Source organism: Danio rerio, chromosome 12 (genome assembly GCF_049306965.1).
Source record: "Danio rerio strain Tuebingen ecotype United States chromosome 12, GRCz12tu, whole genome shotgun sequence".
Taxonomy (NCBI): domain Eukaryota; kingdom Metazoa; phylum Chordata; class Actinopteri; order Cypriniformes; family Danionidae; genus Danio; species Danio rerio.
The window spans coordinates 24,601,484-24,623,919 of NC_133187.1; the positions used below are offsets into that span (position 1 = coordinate 24,601,484).

Sequence of the window (22,436 nt, forward strand, 5' to 3'; positions counted from 1 at the left end):
CATATAAACACCGCACTTAAACCATTACCATCGTGTAGGATTTTCGCCGCATTTTGCAACAGGATAGTCTATACACAATAGGACTGCTCGATTTTGGGAAAAATCATAATCACGATTATTTTGGTCATAATTGTAGTCACGGTTGTTCAAAACGACTATCAGTTGAAGTCAAAATTATTAGCGCCCCTGAGAATTAAAAAATAAATAAAAAATTTCCCAAATGATGTTTAACAGAGTAATGAATTTTAAGGATTCAGGGGGGTTGGTGGCATATGTCGCGGGAAAACTGAAGACCGGGAGGGGTGTCACTAGGGTACTTCAGATCACTTTGGAAGGGCACTTTCTATTCAAGACTAAAAGGCCATGTGCACTACACAGGTTGAGCCCTATGTGTGCACGTGCCTGACTGCATATATACAGTTATTTTCCACCCTGCAAAGGAAAGAGAAATAAATGCAATATAACAAAAATATGAAACAAACTGTGCTTTAAGCATCTTCACTGTAAGAAAAACACTTAAGCTACAAAAGTCCTTTAGTCAAGAGCAGTGAGGGATTTTCTCTTTTTGTTTGATTAATGATAAAAATAGGCGGCAGCAATAATATTGCGCTGTCACTTTAATGGTTTCGCTTTCACATGTCTATTGTTTTTTAACTCGTGTGTTTATTACACAAATAAGGGTTATTATGAAAAACCACTAGACATCGTGTTTTGACACCTATTTGACCATTAAAGTGCTCACGTTAAGATGACTTTAGATGTGTGCGCTCTGCTCGTCTCAGTGTGCGAATGAGAACGAATACTGACCGCATGCTTCTGACTCTGTTTGCGCGCCGCTCACACACACACACACACACACATATATAAGCATGACACAATAATTGTTTATCTCGAATAATGGTTTTTCATAATCATTAGAAGCTGAAATCGAAATCTGATTTTAAATTAATTGCACAGCCCTAATACACTCACAGCTGTTTGACACTATTCTCTGCACCTACCAAGTCAGAGACGGACCACAGACACCTGCATTGAGAAATGCATTGAGTTTTTTTTTGTTTCTCATACAGCATGAGGTATCAAATACTATTAAAACTACACTCTTCCAGCAGCTCATAAACATTTGTGTGAAGATGTTTTAAAATTCATTCTTTCATTCATTCTATTTCTTATGAAAAAAATTTATTTTTCTTTGGCTTTTATTAATCTGGGGTTGCCACAGCAGAATGAACCGCCAACTTATTCAGCATATGTTTTATGCAGCGGATGCCCTTCCAGCTGCAACCCATCACTGAGAAACATCCATACACACTCATTCACACACTTACACTACAAGTAATTTAGTCTACCCAATTCACCTGTACCACATATTTGGAATTGTGGGGGAAACCGGAGCACCTGGAGGAAACCCACGTGAACACAGGGAGAACATGCAAACTCCACACAGAAATGCCAACTGACCCAGCCAAAGCTTGAAACATCGACCTTCTTGCTGTGAGGTGAACATGCTACCCACTGTGTCACCATGCAGCCTTGTTTTAAAATAGTAAGAAAAAAAACTATTTCTCAGCTCATCAATAAATACCTTTTTAGGTGTAACATCCCATTAATCATATGAGATTTAAATGTAAAATGGAAACTGTCATTGGCTTTGCTTCTCTTCACTATTGTGGTGGTTTTCCATTGCAGCTCAAAGTTTAAACATTCACAGTTTGTTTGACCTTTAACTCTGACTTTTTGGTTTTATTTTACAAAGTAGTTCTCCATATTAACTCTTCTATGAAAACATCAATGCTAATGAGGCCACATTAGCACAGGACAAAAGATTTTTAGACTGAGCGTATCCCAGAAACCCACTTTGTTGCAGTCAAAGCCAAAGAGTAAGGCCACAGCCTGCAATTTTCCCATGAGCCCATTTATGGAAACTGGTTGCCAAACCTCAACGTGCTGCGTCAAGTTACGGTGCTCAGAAGAGCTCAGTGACAAGGATATTTGGTTATACTTTATTTTATGGCATGTGGGCAATTTGTGAAGGCGTTAAAGTGAGCTTCTCTTTGTGACTCTCTGTATCAATCTAGTTCACTCAGTCAGTATCACTGGTCATGTTTTTTTGGATGTAACCCCCAGGTAATTTGAGGTCACGCTCATATATGGCGACAAGCAGTCTGTGCAGTCTGTAAATCTCTGGATATCTCATTCACACTGAGCCACTGCACAGCACATAGACACAGCCACGAGAGCAATGACGCATGAAACAGCCTTCCAGCTGCACTTCCAACTGCATGTGACGTGTTGGATCTATTTGAGCGCATGTGCATGGCAGAACGTGGAGGTGCCAGAGAGTTTGTGGCATGTTTGATTGGGAGCAAAAACAGAGTTAGATTGATATTTGCTGGGTTCTCACTGGAAATATAATTACAATTAACTGTGCCTGGAAAAAATGTGTAAGTCTCGGAAAAGTGATAAAATATTAGCAATTTATAATCTAAAAAGCATATTGTAGCAGTTTGGGAGTTTCTCTGTGTGCATGTAATGTTTTATAGTTTAAATTAGAGATGGAATTGTTCTAGTTCAATTGCACATGCATTTTTTTAAATTGGAAATACATGTTTTACAGTACATGAGAACTGTTAGATCAAGCATTACAAATAGTAGTATATTAGTCAAAATGAAAACTTTCATCGAATAAACTATTCAACATTACAAACTCATGGAAGATGAGAACAGTGTTGCAATTAGTTATAACTATATAATTAAAATTATAAAATAGTAAAACCATAAAATATATATAATATTAATGTAGTCTACTTTATTTATTCCTTTATTAAAAATTGTCTATCTTTATTTAATAATATAAAAATCATATTGGCCCTAAACACTTGCTCTAAGTCTGTAAAATAATATTTCTCTAGACTAGTTTATTTGTTTTTATTGTTTTTTATTTATAATTGTTGACGTTGAAATCATATATGAGATTAATTTATCTTTATGAGTGCAGTCTTCCTGTATTTTGCAGCTACACTGTAAAAAAAACTAACTTGACAGTTTTCTGTATTTTTTTGTGATTTATGTTTTTCTTTTTCATTTATTTAGGCTTTTGAATTATGTTTTGGGACCTTGATCTTTCTTCCAACAACTTTTAAACTTGAATAAAAGTGACATTTATAAACATTTTTAATTGTCTGAAGTAATATATTCTCTGGGTTGATGTATATTTGCTGCAAAAACCTGTTAATAAGCTGCAAGTATTTTCTGTTATTTTACAAGCTCCTTAACAATGTCTTGACTTAAACTACTACAGGGTGTCCGCAGAGTCTTAAAAAGTCTTAAAATATTTTAAAATTCCAAAAATGTTAGGCCTTAAAGTCTTAAATTCACTGAAATATAGCGCTGTATGTCTTAAATCATTTTAAACAGTTCTTAATTTTTTTCTGTCTAAGTGAAGCTACCCAATCGGGCAGACATCCATCTAATCACCAACAATCCATCTTAAAAAAATCAGGGAAAGAAAACTAAAAACAGTTCCTCATGATAATAACAGAGCAAAATATCCCTTAATGTTATCTTCCATTAATACAAAATCTCTTTACAGAAGAAAGGGCGAGTAGACATAATATTTATAAATAGCCATGAAACTTAAGGTTTTAACAGAAACGTATAGGTTGAATAGAAGTTACTCTATCAGTTTAGACCAAAAGCCAACAAATTTATACTTTAATTAATGTAATTGTCTCCACAATAAATAAATAATACAAAAAGAATTATTATGTTGAAAAGTGTATACAACTAGAGTTTTCTTGTTTTGTATGTTGCTAATTTTGATTTTTATTTTATTTTTTGAGGCAAGCTAAAAAAAAAAACTAAATTTCATTGGGCCATTAGAAATAATCGTTAGTGTTTAGCCCTGCATAAGTCTAAAATTTAATTTACAATGGTCTTAAGGGTCTTAAAAAGTCTTTAGTTTGATTTGATGAAACCTGCAGAGTCACTTTTTTAAACTGCAGAGTTGAATTTTCTACATCAAAAGTGGACAGAGAAGAGATCAAGGTCCTATAATGCAATACACAATCATAAATATATGGTACACACAAAACACGGAAACTGTTAATTAACAGATATTTTTTACAATGTACATCCCAGATAGACTGTACATGCCAGATAAAGATGTATGGTAACCTGGCTATACATAATTAAGATATTTTTAAATTTGTGTGATTGTTCATAATTTTATACAATAATCATATGAGGATTTCTGCTCTTTATTTTAAATAGAACAAGCCATTTCATTAGATTTCAATATGGAATATGGAGTTTCTGCCTGTTATTTTGCACTTTAACTTTCTGTTCTGTGGTTTCTTAAAGGTGATGAAAGAAGTCTGCTCGAATGGAAATGGAGTGGTGGATTGCGACGGAGCTGGCTCTGGATCCACTGTTCACAAGGCAGAGCTGGAAAAGGTGCAATTTCATAATTATATTTATGGATAATACTTTCTGTGTGTGTGTGTATTTACCATGCCTCCAGACGACACGCAGGTCTACCTACATGCAGGTTTGTGAGACTGTGTGGCGGTTTGCATGCTTGCCAGCTTCACCACTCCTCAATACCGGCGCCTCCTCTCTGTACTCCTGTACAGTGGCTCTGCCAGGGCATGGAGGGGTATAAAAGCTGCATATGCATATACCAAATTCCATCGTGCCACGGATGTGTGCCAGGTTAAATACTGTAGGTGTGACGGGAAATGTGATCTTATCTTTTTAAGAACACATTCTTTAGTACTGGTAAGCTGTGACATTATTTTTGCAGCGTGTGCATGTTGCACTTGTTTATGCGTGTGTTTTAAGATATATCTCATGGGGTTTAATGTCAAACCTCTTAAACTGGCACAGCATGCATGAGCCTAGTCTAATTATTCACACTTAATGCAAAACAGATGCTCTTTGAGTTTTGTTTGGGTAGACTGCCGAGGTCTAAGCCTGTGGGGTTTATATCCCATAGTCTTTGTGTGTATGTATTTAATGTGTCTGTCTATAAACAATTTGACAATAAATTTAGGAACGAATGCCGAACACTATTGTTTTTGGAGTTCAGTGTGTGCACTTTCCTCATGAAATGGGTTTTCTTTAAAACGGTAATGGATATCTGAAACATTATTCTTGTTTTGCAGAAGCTGTCCTGTGATCGGCCCAGTTCAGATGGAGAGCCCTGCCATGAAAACGGCATCTCAGATGGCAAAGATTCAGGTGAGTCCTCATGTTCACTTTTTTGTTTGGAGCGCTGGAGGTCACAGAGTAAAAGGTGATAAAAGGAAAATGCATGTGTGTGTATGCTTTTTCAATGTAGTAAATCAAAATCCAGTACATATATATTTGAAGTCAGACATATTAGCCCCCTGTTTGTTTATTTTTTTCCCAATTTCTGTTTAATGGAGAGATTTTTTCAACACATTTCTAAACACAATAGTTTTAATAACTCATTTCTAATAACTGATTTATCTTATCTTTGTCATGATGACAGTAAATAATATTTGACTAGATATTTTTCAAGACACTTCTATACAGCTTAAAATGACATGTAAAGGCTAATCTAGGTTAATTAGGCAGGTTAGGGTAATTAGGCAAGTTATTGTATAATGATGGTTTGTTTTATGTATCGCAAAAAAATAAGTTAAAGGGGCTAATGATTTTGACCTTAAAATTGTTATTAAAAAAAATAAAACTGCTTTTATTCTAGCCGAAATAAAACAAATAAGACTTTCTCCAGAAGAAATAAATATTATCTGGCATACTGTTAAAGTTTCCTTGCTCTGTTAAACATCATTTGGGAAATATAAAAAAAAGTTCAAAGAGGGGCTAATAATTCTAACTTCAACTCTACATATAAAAATACATACTAGCATACACATTATTATAATTAGCTGGCAAGCATTGGCTGAAACAGATTTGACTAAAAGATGAATCTTGAATTTCTAAATTACTACAATATAGAGCTGCACAATTAATCGAAAAAAGATCGCGATCTCGATTTGACCCCTAGACGATCTTAATCCAGTATTTTTTACGATTCTGCCAATAATAATTGCAAGTTCAGGGGACAAGCAAAGGCGGCTGCACGAGTCTTTCACACACATTGCTCAGCGACATTGACACCTCCAAATGATGTTAAAAGAGTCACATACGCTATTCAAAAGGTATAATTCACCCTAAAATGTCATTTTTGTCTTCATATAATGAAGTATTCACTGCCGGGAAATCACACATGACGTGAGCTGCTGACTGTGCAGGCGTGCGTCCCACTTAATGACAGACGCACACGAGTCTTCTTTAGTGAACAGAACCCTCATATACTGTGAGTAACAAGTAATAAAGTTGTAAATAATATTCAGTTTGTGGCATAGAGTGATCGTTTGAAAGCCGAACGCAAAGTATGAACAGCACTTTAGCAGTGAAAATGAAACTGTAAGCGTGCATATCATTTAAATAATCATATCGCATTTTACAGTTATGACTGAGTTTCCTTTCATAGCGAACATACAGTTGTGCATGAAAATAAATGTTTACAGTATCAGTATAACTACACTAGCCTGTATAATGTTGATTTTACCAGTGAATTAAATGGTCTTATAATGTTGTCAATGACAGATTGCAAGCATAGGCCTATATCTAAAACATAATTCAACATCAGAATTATTATAAGTAGAATGTAATTATTTATAGAAACCAGTAGAACTATACATAATATTGTTGTTTTACCATATGTTTGAGAAAAAAACAATAATCTTATGTTAAGCTTCATTTTACATCTACAGAATCGTGAAAGAATCGTGATCTTTATTTTAAGCTAAAAAAATCGGGATTCTCATTTTGGCCAGAATGGTGCAGCTCTACTACAATATGAAATATATGATTTGAATTGACTGATACATATATAATTGTTTTCAAGTATTTATATATGTTATGTTTTCAGTAGAGTTTGAGTGACAGTTTGATTTAATAATTAACATTTTAATCTTTTAAAACTAAATTGTACTTGGAATCCTGTCATTTATGTTCCAGAATTGCTATATTTTATGACAAAAATGTGTATTTATGTATTATTTTGATTCATGGAGTGATTGTTTAGCCTGAACTCGAGAAAAAGGTTGGTAAAACAACATAAGCAACTATGCTTGGAGAAAAGGACACTAATAAATTGAATTCCATTAAAGTGAATTTTATTTGACTTGAAAGGTTCCATTGTTCCAATAATGCCAAAGTCAAGGCAAGGAGACCCTTCTTAAATAATCTAATAGGATTATTTATCTAGTATTTACACCACAGTCTCAATCTGGGATTGAGCTTTTCGGGACATCTGTTTCAGGTCTGTGGAATTTTTTTTTTTTTCACAATTCAGACTTGCCTCAGACTGGTTGGTGAAGAATTGCCTAATTTGAGTGGAATCCAAAACTTTTGAATCTGCAAGCTCACATGATTGATAGTGCAGCATCACAGTAACAAGCCACAGTAACTTATGTGCTGCTTTTTACTCTACTGACCTCAATGTATGGATATAAAGTTGAAGTCAGAATTATTACCCCCCCTGTTTATTTTCCCCCCAATTTCTGTTTAATAGAGAGAAGATTTTTTCAACACATTTTTAAACATTCATTCATTTTCTTGTCAGCATTGTACCTTTATTAATCCGGGGTCACCACAGCGGAATGAACCGCAAACTTATCCAGCAGGTTTTTACACAGCGGATGCCTTTCCAGCCACAACCCATCTCTGGGAAACATCCACACACACACACTCATACACTATGGACAATTTAGCCCACGCGAGCACAGGGAGAACCTGCAAACTCCTCACAGAAACGCCATCTGAGCCGAGGTTCGAACGAGCGACCCAACGACCTTCTTGCTGTGAGTCAGCAGCTCTACCTACTGCACCACTACGTCGCCACATTTCTAAACATAATAATTTTATTAACTTATTTCTAATAACTGATTTATTTTATCTTTGCCATGATGACAATAAATGATATTTGACTAGATATTTTTCAAGACACTTCTATACAGCTTAAAGTGACATTTAAATCTTAACTGGGTTAATTAGGTTCAATAGGCAGGTTAGGGTAATAAGGCAAGTTATTGTATATCGATTTTTTGTTCTGTAGAACATCGAAAAATAAAGCTTAAAGGGGATAATAATTTTGACCTTAAAATGGTTTTTTAAAAAATTCAAAACTGCTTTTACTGTAGCCGAAATAAAAAAAAAGACTTTCTCCAGAAGAAAAAATATTTTCAGACATACTATGAAAATTTTCTTGCTCTGTTAAACATTATTTAGGAAATATTTAAAAAAGAAAAAAAATCAAAGAGAGGCTAATAATTCTGACTTCAACTGTATATTCGTTTATATAATAATTCATGCAAAAGTCTAAGGTTATGAAGGAGGGTCCCAGGTACACAATTTAATATTAAATGTTTATATGTATAACAAATTTAGGGTAGCGTTTTTGGCAGCAGATCTCTCTCTGATCTCTGAAATATTCTTTCATCACACCAGCAGCCAACTGCTGCACCTCTCCGATGAAAGATGGAAGAAATTTGAAAAGAGCCATGCAGATTAATCAGATTTGTCATATTCTTTCCAGCTGTCGTAAGGGCTGAGATGCTGTGAAATCATATTAGCATGATCGCAGAATTTTCCCTCATGATAAAATGAAGAACGGTGTCTGCATAGGTCCTTTAAGGGCCAATGGTTTTTGCATCTGTGGCTCTGTGGCTCCTGCATGCCTGAGGCTGCTGCGCAGAGACAGAGAGGCTTTAGAGGACTCTGAGTTCAGATGGGCTCAGATTTAATTAAAGGAGTCGCCAACTAAGATATAATCTTCTGTAGTGGAGCTTGGACGAGGTCAAATTTTTAGAAGAGCAAAAGTTTTTTATTTATTCTTTGTCCATTCATGCTGTTTCTGCAGTCAGATATTAGCTCTGTTTCCATCAACCTATTGTTGTGCATTTGGGAGTATTGCATCAAAGATGCATAATGGAAACGCCAAGATGTGCATACATTTGAACAATGTGTGTAAAAATATATGCACACAACTGAGTAGGATAAACTTTTTAATCCAAAAGAAATTACAGCTACTGTTTTTCTTTTAAACATTGTCTTTATTGATTTAAAGAGCTTTTAACTATGGAGGACCAAAACTGAAAAAACATAAATAAAAATAAATAAATACACAAATTAATGAATAAATGTTTAAATCTACAAATTCCTGCATAAATAAATATATTAAAAAATTATAGGGCGCTGTAAAAGTGGTAAAAATCTACTTTCAGTTTAGCATTTTCTTAATCCCCCAACCTGCCTGCACTACATATATATTTATTTATTTATTTGCACATTTATTCATTGTTTTATTTATGCAAGAATTCATGTATTTATTTATTAATGTATTTATTTTTTTGCATATTCATTTATTTGTTTTTGCAGGTTTCATCCTCCATATTAAACATGTACTACAGAAATCTAAACCAAACACACAAAAAAGTGTGTATATATATATATATATATATATATATATATATATATATATATATATATATATATATATATATATATATATATATATATATACACACACACACACAAACACACACACACACACACACACACACACAGACACACACACACACACACACACACACACACACACACAAATATATAAGTAAATGCATGTACTTACACATACAACATAAAGGTAAATCATATAACAACAAAGGTATACAGTATCAATAGCAGGTCATACAAGTTATACAGACAAAAGATTTTTGTCAGTGTCCTTCAGGAATCCTACAAAGGGATTCCAAATTTTGAAAAACTTTTCAGGTTTTCTCTTGATGGAATAAGTTAATTTTTCTGAAGCTAAACAATAAGACAATTCCCACAACCATTGTCCAAAATGTGAATTCCAAAAATCAGCCATTATAAGTTTTGCTTGTAATAAACAGAAAGTCAACAGCTTCTTATCTGAACTAGTAAACGTGCTTGTAATTAGAACAATATTTAGAATACAAAGTTTTGGACATTTTGGGTATATCCTGTTTTAATAGCAGTCTCCTTCAAGTAAACTCTGGCTTGGAGATATGACTTCTATGTTACATTTGGAGCGAATTAGGAAACAAAAATTTGGCAAAATCTGGCATCCTTTTTTCCTTTACCTTGACAAAAATCTTGTGAACTAATGCATCATTTTATGCAATGTTTTAATATTTCTTTTCTGTTGTTCAAACAGGTCTTTGTAAACAAGTTTTTTGGAATTGCTTGTCATATGGGTGTTTTTTTTATTGTTATTATCTTTTCAATTTTCATTTATTGTTTTTCTTTCTTTGTTTATGCAACATGGACAAAATTTGTAAAACAGAGAATCCTTTTTCCTCAATTTCTATCTTCAATAAAAATAAATTTATGTCACAAAAACTTTTTATCCAATAAAAAATGTGCATAAACTATTGTATGATTGAAACACCTTTGCCGAGTCCAGCATGCGCATCAAAAAAGTCATGTTTTAACAGATCATGTGATAACAAAAATGGGAGTGATTCTACAGCATTAATGGACGAACCGTCTGACCACATTGTAAAACATCTTGCTTTGACCATTCTAAAATTCCTTAGTACCTCATCAAAGCGGTATGGTATTATTATTACCCCCAGAACCCTCAGAAGTCTTGAGTGGCTGAACTACCAAAAAGTCAACATAGGCTCATTCTGAAAACTTAGCTCTATATACGTTTTTAGAGATTGGAAATTACTGTATGTAGCCTTAAGTACGTATGGGTGCATTTCCTTTATAAAAAAGAATGCTGCAAGGCAGTATGACGGCGTTCCTTTTCGACTACTTACCTCCGTATGGACAGCTTTTCCACTGTTACCAGTTTGTCCAGTGCCTCGCCATGTACGTCAGCGGACTTGAGACGCAGAGAGGAGTTGACCACGGTGATAGGGTTGGAGTCCATTGAAGAATGGTTCCAGAAAGCTTGTGAGACAAAAACAGAATCCAAAAAAATGAAATAAGTAAATAACAGGGTGAAAATGTGGTAAAATCTGAAACGTGGTAAAAAATCAGGCAAAGGCTTTTCTTTTTGTGAATTGCTTTTTAAAACTGCCTGTTGGGTTTAGGGAAGTGGGTGGGTGAGTCGATCTGTGCTTTTGAAAACATTATTGGTTGGGTTTAGGGAGAGAGGAGGGTGGGTCAGTCAGTCAAACAGTCAGTTGACTGCGGCCTCTGGTGAATTTACACGAGAAGAGCAGGCGCAAGAAAAGATACTGGCACCTGCGCACCTCTGGTGGATTTGTGAAAACAAACACTGCAAAAAACGTAGCTCCTGGGATGTATTTGACGCTTTTAAAAAATTTATATAGAGGTACGTTTTCATAATAAGCCTGGGTTGTCTCCAAAATCCACTAAGTGTTCATTGCGTTTCATCTTTGCATGTATTTTTGCATGTTCTTACTAAGAAAACTAAGAATGGCAAGTCAAGATCTCAAAAAACAAGGGCTGCGTCCAAAACTGCATACTTCCATACGATACAGTACGCTAAAATCAGTATGCGAGCTGAGTAGTATGTCAGAATTCATAGAATTCAAAAATCAGTATGCGAGAAGTACCCGGATTACTTACTACTTCCGGTGAGATTCTGTAGTGCGCCTTACATGCACGCTGAGCTATCCCATGATGCCCCTCGAGAGAATTCATGAATGGGAGTAAAGTGACGCAACTGACGCAGGTACCTACTGAGTAGTAGGCAGTTTCGGACGCAGCCAATTTTTCTATGATTGTCAACTATTGGTTAGGAAGTGGATGTACTCTGAATGGATTCCACTGTGTGTCTTTGCACTGTCTGTGCTCAAGATTGTTTTCCTACATGATTTATTCTTTTAACAATGCCATTAACTCAAAACCACACTCAGATTAAAGCTACAAAGCATCTGAACAACTTGGAGAAGAATTGAGTGGGTTTCATGCACTGGATTTGGAGTCAATTTAGCATCATTCTCTCTGGCCTAAATGACAAACATTTTAAAGTGATCAGACTGCCGTTTGTCATTTTCCATAATTCAGTCTTTCCCTCATCAAATCCACCCCAAAAACTAAATGTTTTCCAAACCCATCCCTTGTTAATAGTTGCAACACCAACATATCTGTGTAATATATTACATTATAAAATCCCATACTTATATTTCATGCTCTGACACTAATTTGCCTCTTTTTTTGCAGCTAAAGGCAAGAAGAACTCTAAATCAGAGCAGAAAGGCACTGTGGGACGTGTGACTGGAAAGAAAATCACAAAAATCATCAGCCTAGGCAAGAAGAAACCATCAACAGATGAACAGACCTCATCAGCGGAGGAAGATGTCCCAACATGTGGTGAGCGGTTGCAATACCAGGTTGATATACACTAGCATTTAAAAGTTTGGGGGCTGCATTTATGTAATCTGTTTTCAATTCAATATATTTTAAAATGTAATTTATTCTTATGATGTCTTCCAAGATTCTATGATCAGCATTTATTTGAAGCAAATTTACTGGCGCTGTTGTTCAGTTGAATCCATCCTTACTAAATAAAAGTATTTGTCTCGTGGTACAGTAGTTAGTTATGTTCAGTGATGACAGTGGCTTTGTTTACACGGTCCATATTTATGATTAATAATCATAATTATTAATGTAACTCAGATTCGCCTTATATGAACAGGTAGAATAATAGATTTAAAGACCAGTCACTAAAACCAATCACTGAATATTGTATATAGACATGGTGTATAAATTAACAAATATCAAGTTTTTGTATTGTGTATTTTAGGATTTAGTGTTATCTCTTTGGGAGCTCTTGCAGTTATTATCCTCTCAGATATGAAGCCAACATTTAGTGTAGGTTTTTTCTCTCCTTCACGCAGACCCATTACCTAAAGAATGGGCTTTTCTCTCTTTATAACCACAATATAACTGTTTTTTATATTTATATAACCTTATGGGAGGTCATTATTGTTAAGACCTTGATAGTCTTAACAATAGTGAATGGCAGTCTTCAAAATATTTGAATGACACATTCCATGTGTAGACTGTAATATTTGTTCAGTGTGAGTCATTTCAATGAGTCATGAAATTGATATTGCAGTGTCAGTCTCATTCTCATTCTTTATTAATAACCAGGGAGTGCATGAGCATGAGCTTCTGACTGTATGTTAATATCACTAGCAATATATGGGCACACTATCTCACTATGCTCACTGAGGACAGTGTTTTTTTTTTTTTGCAAATGTTTACTAATTTACTGTAGTTTTACCTGTACCATTCAAAATAACATTAATAATAAGAAAACAAAGTTAACTAAATAATTTCATTACTGAAACGAATTCTGAACAAAGTATCTGAATATATATATACACTCACCGGCTGGAAGTAGCCATCAGAAGATGGGTACACTGTGGTCATAAAGGAATGGACATGGTCAGCAACAATCCTCTGGTAGACTGTGGTGTTGACACGATGCTCAATTGGTACTAATCGGCCTAGAGTGGATAGATTCAAGGTTTCATGTTGTTGGCGCCAAATTCTGACCCTACCACCCGAATGTCCCAGCAGAAATCGAGACTTATCAGACCAGGCAACGTTTTTTTCCAATCTTCTATTGTCCGATTTTGGTGAGCCTGTGCTAATTGTATCCTCAGTTTCCTGTTCTTAGCTGACAGGAGTGTGGTCTTCTGCTGCTGTAGCCCATCCGCCTCAAGGTTTGAGGTGTTGTGCGCTCAGACATGTCTTAATTGTAACGAGTGGTTATTTGAGTTACTGTTGTCTTTCTATCAGCTAGAACCAGTCTGACCATTCTCTTCTGACCTCTGGCATCAACAAGGCATTTGCACCCACAGAACTGCCGCTCACTGGATATTTTCTCCTTTTCAAACCATTCTCTGTAAACCCTAGAGATGGTTGTGCTTGAAAATCCCAGCACATTAGCAGTTTCTGAAATACTCAGACCAGCCCATCTGGCTCCAATAACCATGCCATGTTCAAAGTCACTCAAATCACCTTTTTTCACATTCTGATGCTCAGTTTGAGCTGCAGCAGATCGTCTTGACCATGCATGCATGCCTAAATGCATTGAGTTGCTGTCATTTGATTGGCTGATTACAAGTTTACATTAACGAGAAGTTTGACAGATGTACCTAATAAAGTGGCCGGTGAGCATGTGTTTGTGTGTGTGTTTATATATATATATATATATATATATATATATATATATATATATATATATATATATATATATATATATATATATATATATATACAGTTGAAGTCAGAATTACATTTATTATTTTAAATTAAATTTATTATTTAAAAATATATATTTATTGTTGTTATTTATTATTATTATTATTATTATTATTACTTTTTTTCCCAGAGATGGGTTGCGGCTGGAAGGGCATCCGCTGCGTAAAAAAGTGCTGGATAGGTTGGCGGTTCATTCCAGCTGTGGCGACCCCGGTTTAAAAAAAAGGGACTAAGCCGACAAGAAAATTAATGAATGAATAATTACTTTATGTATTAATATTGATATGTATTTAAAAAATCATTTAAACTACTATGCTATTCCATAATAATGCTCTTTTTTTACTTACTGGCTTCAAAATTTGAAGTGTAGTGAAAATTCAGAATTTGTTTTGGCTGTACATATAATTATTTCCCCAAAGTCCTTCATGCAAAATAATTAACTTACAATATAAATTCTTAGCACACTTGTCAAAACTTCCTCTCATAACCCAAATCATCAACACCTTTCCACTCTGCGTGTGTGTGTTTCTACCCATTGCCTGTCACATAAATCTCTCTGCCCACTCCTCCATTAACAGGCTATCTTAACGTGCTGTCCAACAACCGCTGGAGAGAGCGCTGGTGCCAGCTAAAAGACAACCAGCTGTTCCTGCACAAAGATCGAGCCGATCTGAAGACGCACATGGCCTCTCTGCCGCTGCGGGGCTGTGAGGTCATTCCAGGCCTGGACTCCAAACATCCCTTCGCCTTCCGTCTGCTGCGCAATGGACAGGAGGTGGCTGTTCTGGAGGTACGGGCCAAGTCCCTCAGCTTTTCACGGGTGCAATTAATGTGTCTGAGACGGGACCTCAGGGCAGGGATTAGATGGATGGTTTGGTTGGCTGGCCCTCGCAATAATGTCAGTGCTGTATCATGTGTAGAGTGGATTTGCAGAGATAGCATAGGTTGGAGCTTTATGTGTCTCGTATTTCATTGACACTCATTCATTGCCTTTTCCCATCAGGCCTCCTCCTCTGAGAGTATGGGAAGGTGGTTGGGGGTCTTGCTGGCTGAGACGGGCTCCACAACAGATCCCGCTGCACTCCACTACGATTACATTGACGTAGAGACCACTGCTAACGTCATTCAGCTGGCAAAGCAGTCATTTTGGTGAGAGAGCCTGCATAACTGAAAATATTTTTATTAGCATGCTAGTTACTTTTCTTAACAGCCTAGCCATTTTTAAACTAGCATGTTAAAATATCACATTGTATTGCAGGCATAGCTTTACAGCCAAGTGAGTTGTGGTAGTAAATGTTCTCTCTCGTACAGGATGTAACTCTGGAAAGTCTGATTCATTTTACTGAATTGGTCTATTTGGAGAGTTTGGGCAAATAAACCAGTTCATAAAGAACTGATTAGGACAATTTGGGCAGAGGTTTGCTGTGCGCTTTTTTGTTAATATATTAAATATACAATAAATATTTATAAAGATAATATCTACGGATACATTTATTATACAATTATTTGTAACACTTTATTTTGATGGTCCATTTGACTATTAGTAGACTGCTTAATATGTTGATAGTGCTCCTTTAACAGACATTTAACTGACAATAAGAAACTTTGCAAGTACATGTCAACTTACACTAACCCCAACCCTAACCCCAACCTAACAATCTACTTATAATCTAATGAGAATTAGTTGGCATGTAAATGAAATGTAACTTAAATTCAACAAACGGACCATTAACATGAAGTGTGACCCAATTATTACACACATTTATCTGCAAACTTAAATCTGGTTATTTATAGAATTAGAATTTTTTTATTTAAATTAATTGTGCGACCTTATGGTAATATAACATTTTCAAATTACCACCTGCTTTGAATGCTATCACACGATTGAATTAGCGTTATCAGTGGTTATCAGAAGATAGATATGGGCCAGTTGGGGCCTTCTGCGCCTACTGGCAGGCTTTAGAAGGCTGTTATCATCCATCCACATGGTTAATCAGCTATACTAAGTAGAGATGACTCCAGATCCAGATCAGTTTTTACATTACTGTGATGGTTGGGTTTAGGGTTGGGGTAGGGGTAGACGTTAATAAAGTACAATCAATAAATATAAAAATAAAAGAAAAACATCTACAGCACATTTCATAAACAGTGGCAATTCAAAGTGCTTTACATAAACACTGTGTAGACAGTTTTTCCATATTCCATTCTGGCGATCTCCCCCCCCCCCCCCCGTGTGTGTGTGTGTGTGTGTGTGTATGTGTGTGTGGACTATCCTGTTACAAGACAGTACTGCATTTCAATAATGTGACTAAAATCGCTGAAATTAGTAAATGTTGAAAATAACTAAGATGCCTCAGACATATTTTTATTGTTAGTTGTTAATGATTAACCATTGGGTAACACTTTAGTTTAGATTACCATTCATGTTATTAACTACTGGCTTATTACCTGTCAATTATTAAGAAATTGTTCATTAGTAGTTATAAAGTATGATCCTATTCTGCATCCCTAATCCTACCCAAAACCTAACTTCTACCTTACTCATTATTAATAAACAGCGTATTGGTAGTTTAATAAGCTAGTAGGGTTAGTTAATGGTTTGTTAAATCTGTGAATTGTAACCTAAGCTAAAGTGTTACCAACTATTGTTAGTTGTTAACATGTTAACTAACACATTAAATCCTATTGTAAACAAATCTTACTGACCCCACACACCTGTATGATATTGAAATATATTTTTAGTCATAATGTTTAATTATTTCTAGGTAGAATTTGAGCTAATGAGTGTATTGATGTGTTCTCAGTTTCACCAGTAAGCGTGCAGTTTCTCCTAACCCATACCTGGATAATCCGGTCAATGGTTATGCCTGTCCCACTGGGGTCGCTCTGCATTATGACGATGTGCCCTGCATCAATGGAACGGTACACATATACTTTAAAACCATTCAGTTCTTACCTTCATTCCTTATCCTGCTGAACTCCTCCTCATTCTTGATCCTCCTTAACTTCTGTTCTCCATTTCTTATCAAATCACTCTTCTCTTGCTTGCACGCTTGCAATATGGAAGATACCAGATGCACACTACTCCTCCCCAGCTTCAGGGGGCCGCCGCTGGAAAGACGAATCTCATTATGAAAATACAGATCTTTATGAAAACATGCCCTCCCCCAAACTAGCAGCTCGCTACTCTCCCAAGTCCACCCGCACATCATCTTCCTCGGGGCATTACAGCACACCAAACTCCACCAAATCTCTGTCTTCTTCCTCTGCTGCTAATACTAACACTAACCAGGTGACTAACCCAAACTAACACAGTTTGTTTTAAAGGTACAGACCTGTATCTTATTTTAACTTTAATAAAAGACAATGTTTTTACATTTGCTGATCATTTTGAGATTTTTTAAAATATGCTTTCATATTAGGCATGGGGTAGTATAAGATTCTGACGGTGTGATAACCTTGGATAAAAATAACATGGTTTGATAATATTGTAATTGTATTGTGACAATACTGCTTTAAAAAAATATTTTTATATGTCTGGGTAAAAACAAAACTTTTTTCCCCCCTTTGAACACAATATGTTTTATTTTAAGAAACATTTATAATATTTTGTAGCAGAAAACACATCAGGCGATTATTGGCTTCTGCTGTCTTTATTAGTTTCAAAAACACAGATTTCTTTACGATTTAAAACGGCATATTTGGACATTTTCTGCCGAAGATACTGTTATCCTAAAAAACAAAAAAGGGAAAAAAAAATCTTACAAATACCTTAAAAAATTTTGCCGGTTTTAAAACCTTGACTTTTCCAAACCGTGCTATACCTCGAAAACGGTTATTGTCCCATGCCTATTTCATACCATGTTTTTTTTCACAAAAATGAAAAGAAAACACAAAATACACTTTTAAGTGTTTATTCCATTGATCGTAGAACTACAGTTTATAGGCAATACTCAAATATTTGTTTCCCTTATTATAGCCAGAAATGTAAAGTTAATAAACATTTTTCTACATAGAGACTTCTATTCTGAAAGTTTTTATAGAGGTGATTGCTCATGTATGTTTTATACATTACTTAATCGCTCGCTGTATTGTAAAAAAAAAGTATATATACACTGTAAAAAATTAAGCCAGTACAACAAAAGAAAAACCCTACATAATCCTTATTTTCTTTTGCTTTTTCTCATTCACTCAATGTTTAAAATCATCAGGTTTAAAATCATCAGCTGCACTGACCTCAAATTATTTGTCAATAATACAAAAAAACATTTACTTAGGCTAAAATATGATTATTAGATTTCTGGAGAGGTGAACTACTCTGTAACAAAATATTTTAAATTGTGCCTACTGAACATTTTTGTCTGTAGAACTGGAATGCCTGAGTTGAGTGAAAAAAAAAACATAATCCTTATTTTATTTTTCTTTTTCTTGTGTACTTAATTTTTTGAAAACATTTGCTCTGACCTAAAATGTTTAAAGTTGAGTAAACAAAAATCTCTTTTGGAAATTAGTACCTAGAAATAATACATTAACAGAACAAACAAACATAGTTTAGTTGAAAAAAAAACTTATTTATTATAACTTATTTATAACTTATTTATATTTATTAGTCACAGAATTAGAAACAGAACAGGAGGCAAAACAATAACGGTAAACAAGACAAACATGGCAGGACAAACAGGGAAAAATGCTTTGTAATGCTTCACAGGGGAAAAAACAAGACTCGGCAAAGAATCTGTGAATGAGGTGTCTTTATAGTCCTAGTAATCAGTCCATCATGAGCTTCCAGCTGTGTGTATAATCAGGGACTGGTTCCTCCATTTGAATTATAGTTTGAACAGTTGATTTGCCAGTTAATTATTACAGAATTTTACTAAGTTATTCAAATTAAATATCACATTTACATTTGATTTCTCATTTGAGAAAGCATTTTGATCTCATTCATTCTTTTCGGCTCAGTCCCTTTATTGATCAGGGGTCGCCACAGCAGATTGAACCGCCAACTTATCTAGCACATTTTTTATGCAGCGGATACCCTTCCAGCTGCAACCCAACACTGAAAAACACCCACACACTCTTGCTCACACTCACACACACTACGACCAATATAGCTTTTTCAATTAACCTCTAGCGCATGTCTTTGGACTGTGGGAAACCCGGAGGAACCCACATTTTGATTTATTATTTGGAAAATATATATGGAAAAACTTCTATATGTGTATACATCAGTTAAATAATAGTCCACCTAACAATCCACATGCGTTAAGCGTTTATTTTTGTCGGACAACCCCTAAAGATAAATTACAAATAATAATGAATAATAATTTAAAAATATGTTAATAGTATTGCAGTAGTATTTTGTTGTTGTTGTTGTTGTTAATAATGACAAATGTTATTATTGGTGTTACTATTTTTTTTTTATTGTTGTTGTTGTTAGGTGTAGAAATACTGCAACTTTTATTTAAAAGTGAGGAGCTCTGAGATTAACTCAACTTAAAGTAAGAAGTTGACTGAAGCTTTTTTGGTTGCTCACAAAACTTATCTTTTTAACTTAATGAAGAAAATTTTGATTTAGGTCCAGTAAACGTTTTTACAGATTTACAGAAACCAACACACAGACAAAAAAAAAAGTAATTTAAACTTTTTTCAAGTTTGATTTTTTACAGTGTATATTTATATATTTCTTTCTGAACATTTCAAATTTCTTTCTGAAAAAGATTTCAGAAAATTACACAATAAAAACATGTTTAAAAATATGACCTTTAACTTCTTAAATGTTTGCATTTGTTTCTGAAAATGTACTCCTTATACATTTAATTCCTTGTTTTTATATTTATAACAATTCAAAAATCAATATAAATAGTAATATGTTTGAGATTCTTGATTAAATACAAAATGTATTGTCATAACGGTGTATCTTGGCCTAAGTTAATATTATAAACAAACATATCATGGAAACAAAAGCACAGAACACAGTGCATGCATTATGGACCACCCAGCACCAGAAATGACTGCCTTTGATCTATGTAATATCCTTGTCTGTGTGGCTGTGGCCTTGCATAGATTTACTGAGCCCTTAGTTTGCTCTAGGTTCAATTTTATAGGCTGGGGATATAAAAAAGATGTTTGATGCCAGCTATAATGTAACTAAAACAAAAAAAATACCCCCTTTAGCAACATGTGTGGTTCAGTAAATGTGGTTTGCAGCAGTCACCTTTGAAAAAGTATTTGTATGAAGTGGTAATCTTAGAACTGAATCACAAATGACATACTTAAAATATAACAGGTGTTAACAGTGAAATCCTTATATGTCAGATGTTTGTTAGCAGCCCATATATCAGTTTCTTTTATGTGTGTGTGTATTCAAAAGTTCATACTTTTTTTTTCATCCAATCAGATGAAAGGGAAGAAAGGCTTGATCGCCAATGGTTTCGGTGCAAAGAAGTTGGACAAGAATCAACCCAAAAAGGCCAATGGCATTAGCAGCACTCTGCCAGTGAAGCGTAACAACTCCAGTAAGAGATTTTAACATCTAGAACACATCTGACTGATAATCTCAAAATGATCCCTTGCTTTCTTTAATAAGTGGACATTCGGCTAAAACTAAACTAAGCAGACATCAAGTCTGCATCCATTTTCCTTGCTATTACACCACTAATTTCTTTCAAGGAAAAAAAGAAGCCACACAGATTTGTGGAGAATGCTGGTATGTGGAAATTGCAGTGCTGTTAGACAGCAGTGGATCTGTTGACTTGCTCTTTATAAACTCAATCACCCCAAATTCCATTTCCAAAAGGCAGCCAGTCAGTCACATCCTAACCATCCAGTGGCCATTTAGGTGAACTCACAAATATTTGGATTCTGTATATTCTGCCTGCCTTTTAATCTGTACTTGCGGCCCCAGAGGTCTTTAATGCAATGAAGTGAGTCCAAATGTTAAAAACAGAGATTTTCTAATGGTTTCTTTTGATTCTAATGCATCATTAACCTTCACAGGTGTAGATCAGTATAAGTACGGGAAAAACAGAGTGGAGGCAGATGCCAAGAAACTCCAAGCCAAAGAGGAGGAGCTGATGAGGAAGAAACAGGAAATCCGAAACCGCCTGACCCAGCTGAAAAAAGACAGAAAGGACCTTCGCACTGCTTTAGAGAACAACACAGGTGAGGATCAACTAAGTCAACTTACTTGTCCATTATCTTTTTCATGGTTAATGATGAACAGGGTTCAAGATAACAAAAAATACTTGATGCACTACTACTAATTAGTCCTCCAGGTCATCAAGGATGTATTTAAAGGCATGGATTGCCCAAAAATCTCAATTCCATCATTATTTTCTCACCTATTTCTCACCTAATCGATGAGTTTTTTCTTTTTCAACACAAATACAGATATTTTGAAGAATGTTAGTAGCTGGTACCCATTGACTTCAATAGTATGCCAGAAACTACCATTCTTCAAAATATTCCTATGTGTTCAACAGAAGAAGGAAACTCATACAGTTTTGAAACCACATAAGGGAGAATAAGCGATGATTTAATTTTCATTTTTGCGTGACCTATCCCTTTAAGACCTGTTTATTATTGCCCTAGTAGATGAGAAGAAAACATCCTTTATGGCTTTAAGGGCAAGCCCAAAAGTGCAAAGCCCAGAGCTCTCTTCTCTAACACTGTCAGTGTTTGGGGTGGTGTTGGCCTCTCGCAGAGTTTCCACCCGTTTGCCACTCATGAATATATCTTTATCAGTTCAGCTGCCAGCATGCTCTTTCAGGACAGCAGGTTAACTGCCTCTCCATCATCAGATTTTAAAACTGATTTTGCTTTCACAGCATTTTGCAGCATGGAAACCTCTACCAAACATCACTCCTTGGGATCTGAAATCTATAGAATCACATGATGGAATTGCAATCGGCTTGTTCTGAAAACGTAGCCTTATATACATTTCTGGAGATTGCAAATTATGTAGCCAGAAGTATGCATCCCTGCATTTCATCTTTAAAACAAGCTCTACGGGGTGGTATGACGCAGTTTATTTTCACACTTACTAGCTGAACGCTTACCTCCATTTTGACAACTTAAATATTTTGAAACCTATTTTAATTGCTCAATATTAATAGCCCCTTTAA

General features: G+C 35.1%; 1 protein-coding gene across 6 annotated transcripts in view; it reads left to right on the plus strand.

Moving 5' to 3' along the window:
- The window catches only part of afap1 (actin filament associated protein 1), a 95,023-nt gene that overhangs the window by 66,692 nt on the left and 5,895 nt on the right, over window positions 1-22,436 (plus strand). For 3 of the 6 annotated variants that reach the window (XM_021472534.3, XM_021472533.3, XM_073918470.1), the window contains 9 exons: window positions 4,363-4,455; window positions 5,166-5,241; window positions 12,262-12,411; window positions 14,892-15,103; window positions 15,317-15,462; window positions 17,118-17,235; window positions 17,381-17,605; window positions 20,711-20,828; window positions 21,310-21,474. In XM_021472534.3, the coding sequence (XP_021328209.2) occupies window positions 4,363-4,455; window positions 5,166-5,241; window positions 12,262-12,411; window positions 14,892-15,103; window positions 15,317-15,462; window positions 17,118-17,235; window positions 17,381-17,605; window positions 20,711-20,828; window positions 21,310-21,474 (1,303 nt within the window). The remainder of the gene's footprint in view (window positions 1-4,362; window positions 4,456-5,165; window positions 5,242-12,261; window positions 12,412-14,891; window positions 15,104-15,316; window positions 15,463-17,117; window positions 17,236-17,380; window positions 17,606-20,710; window positions 20,829-21,309; window positions 21,475-22,436) is intronic. The other 3 variants (XM_073918469.1, XM_021472535.3, XM_073918471.1) reach the window with 1 other exon arrangement.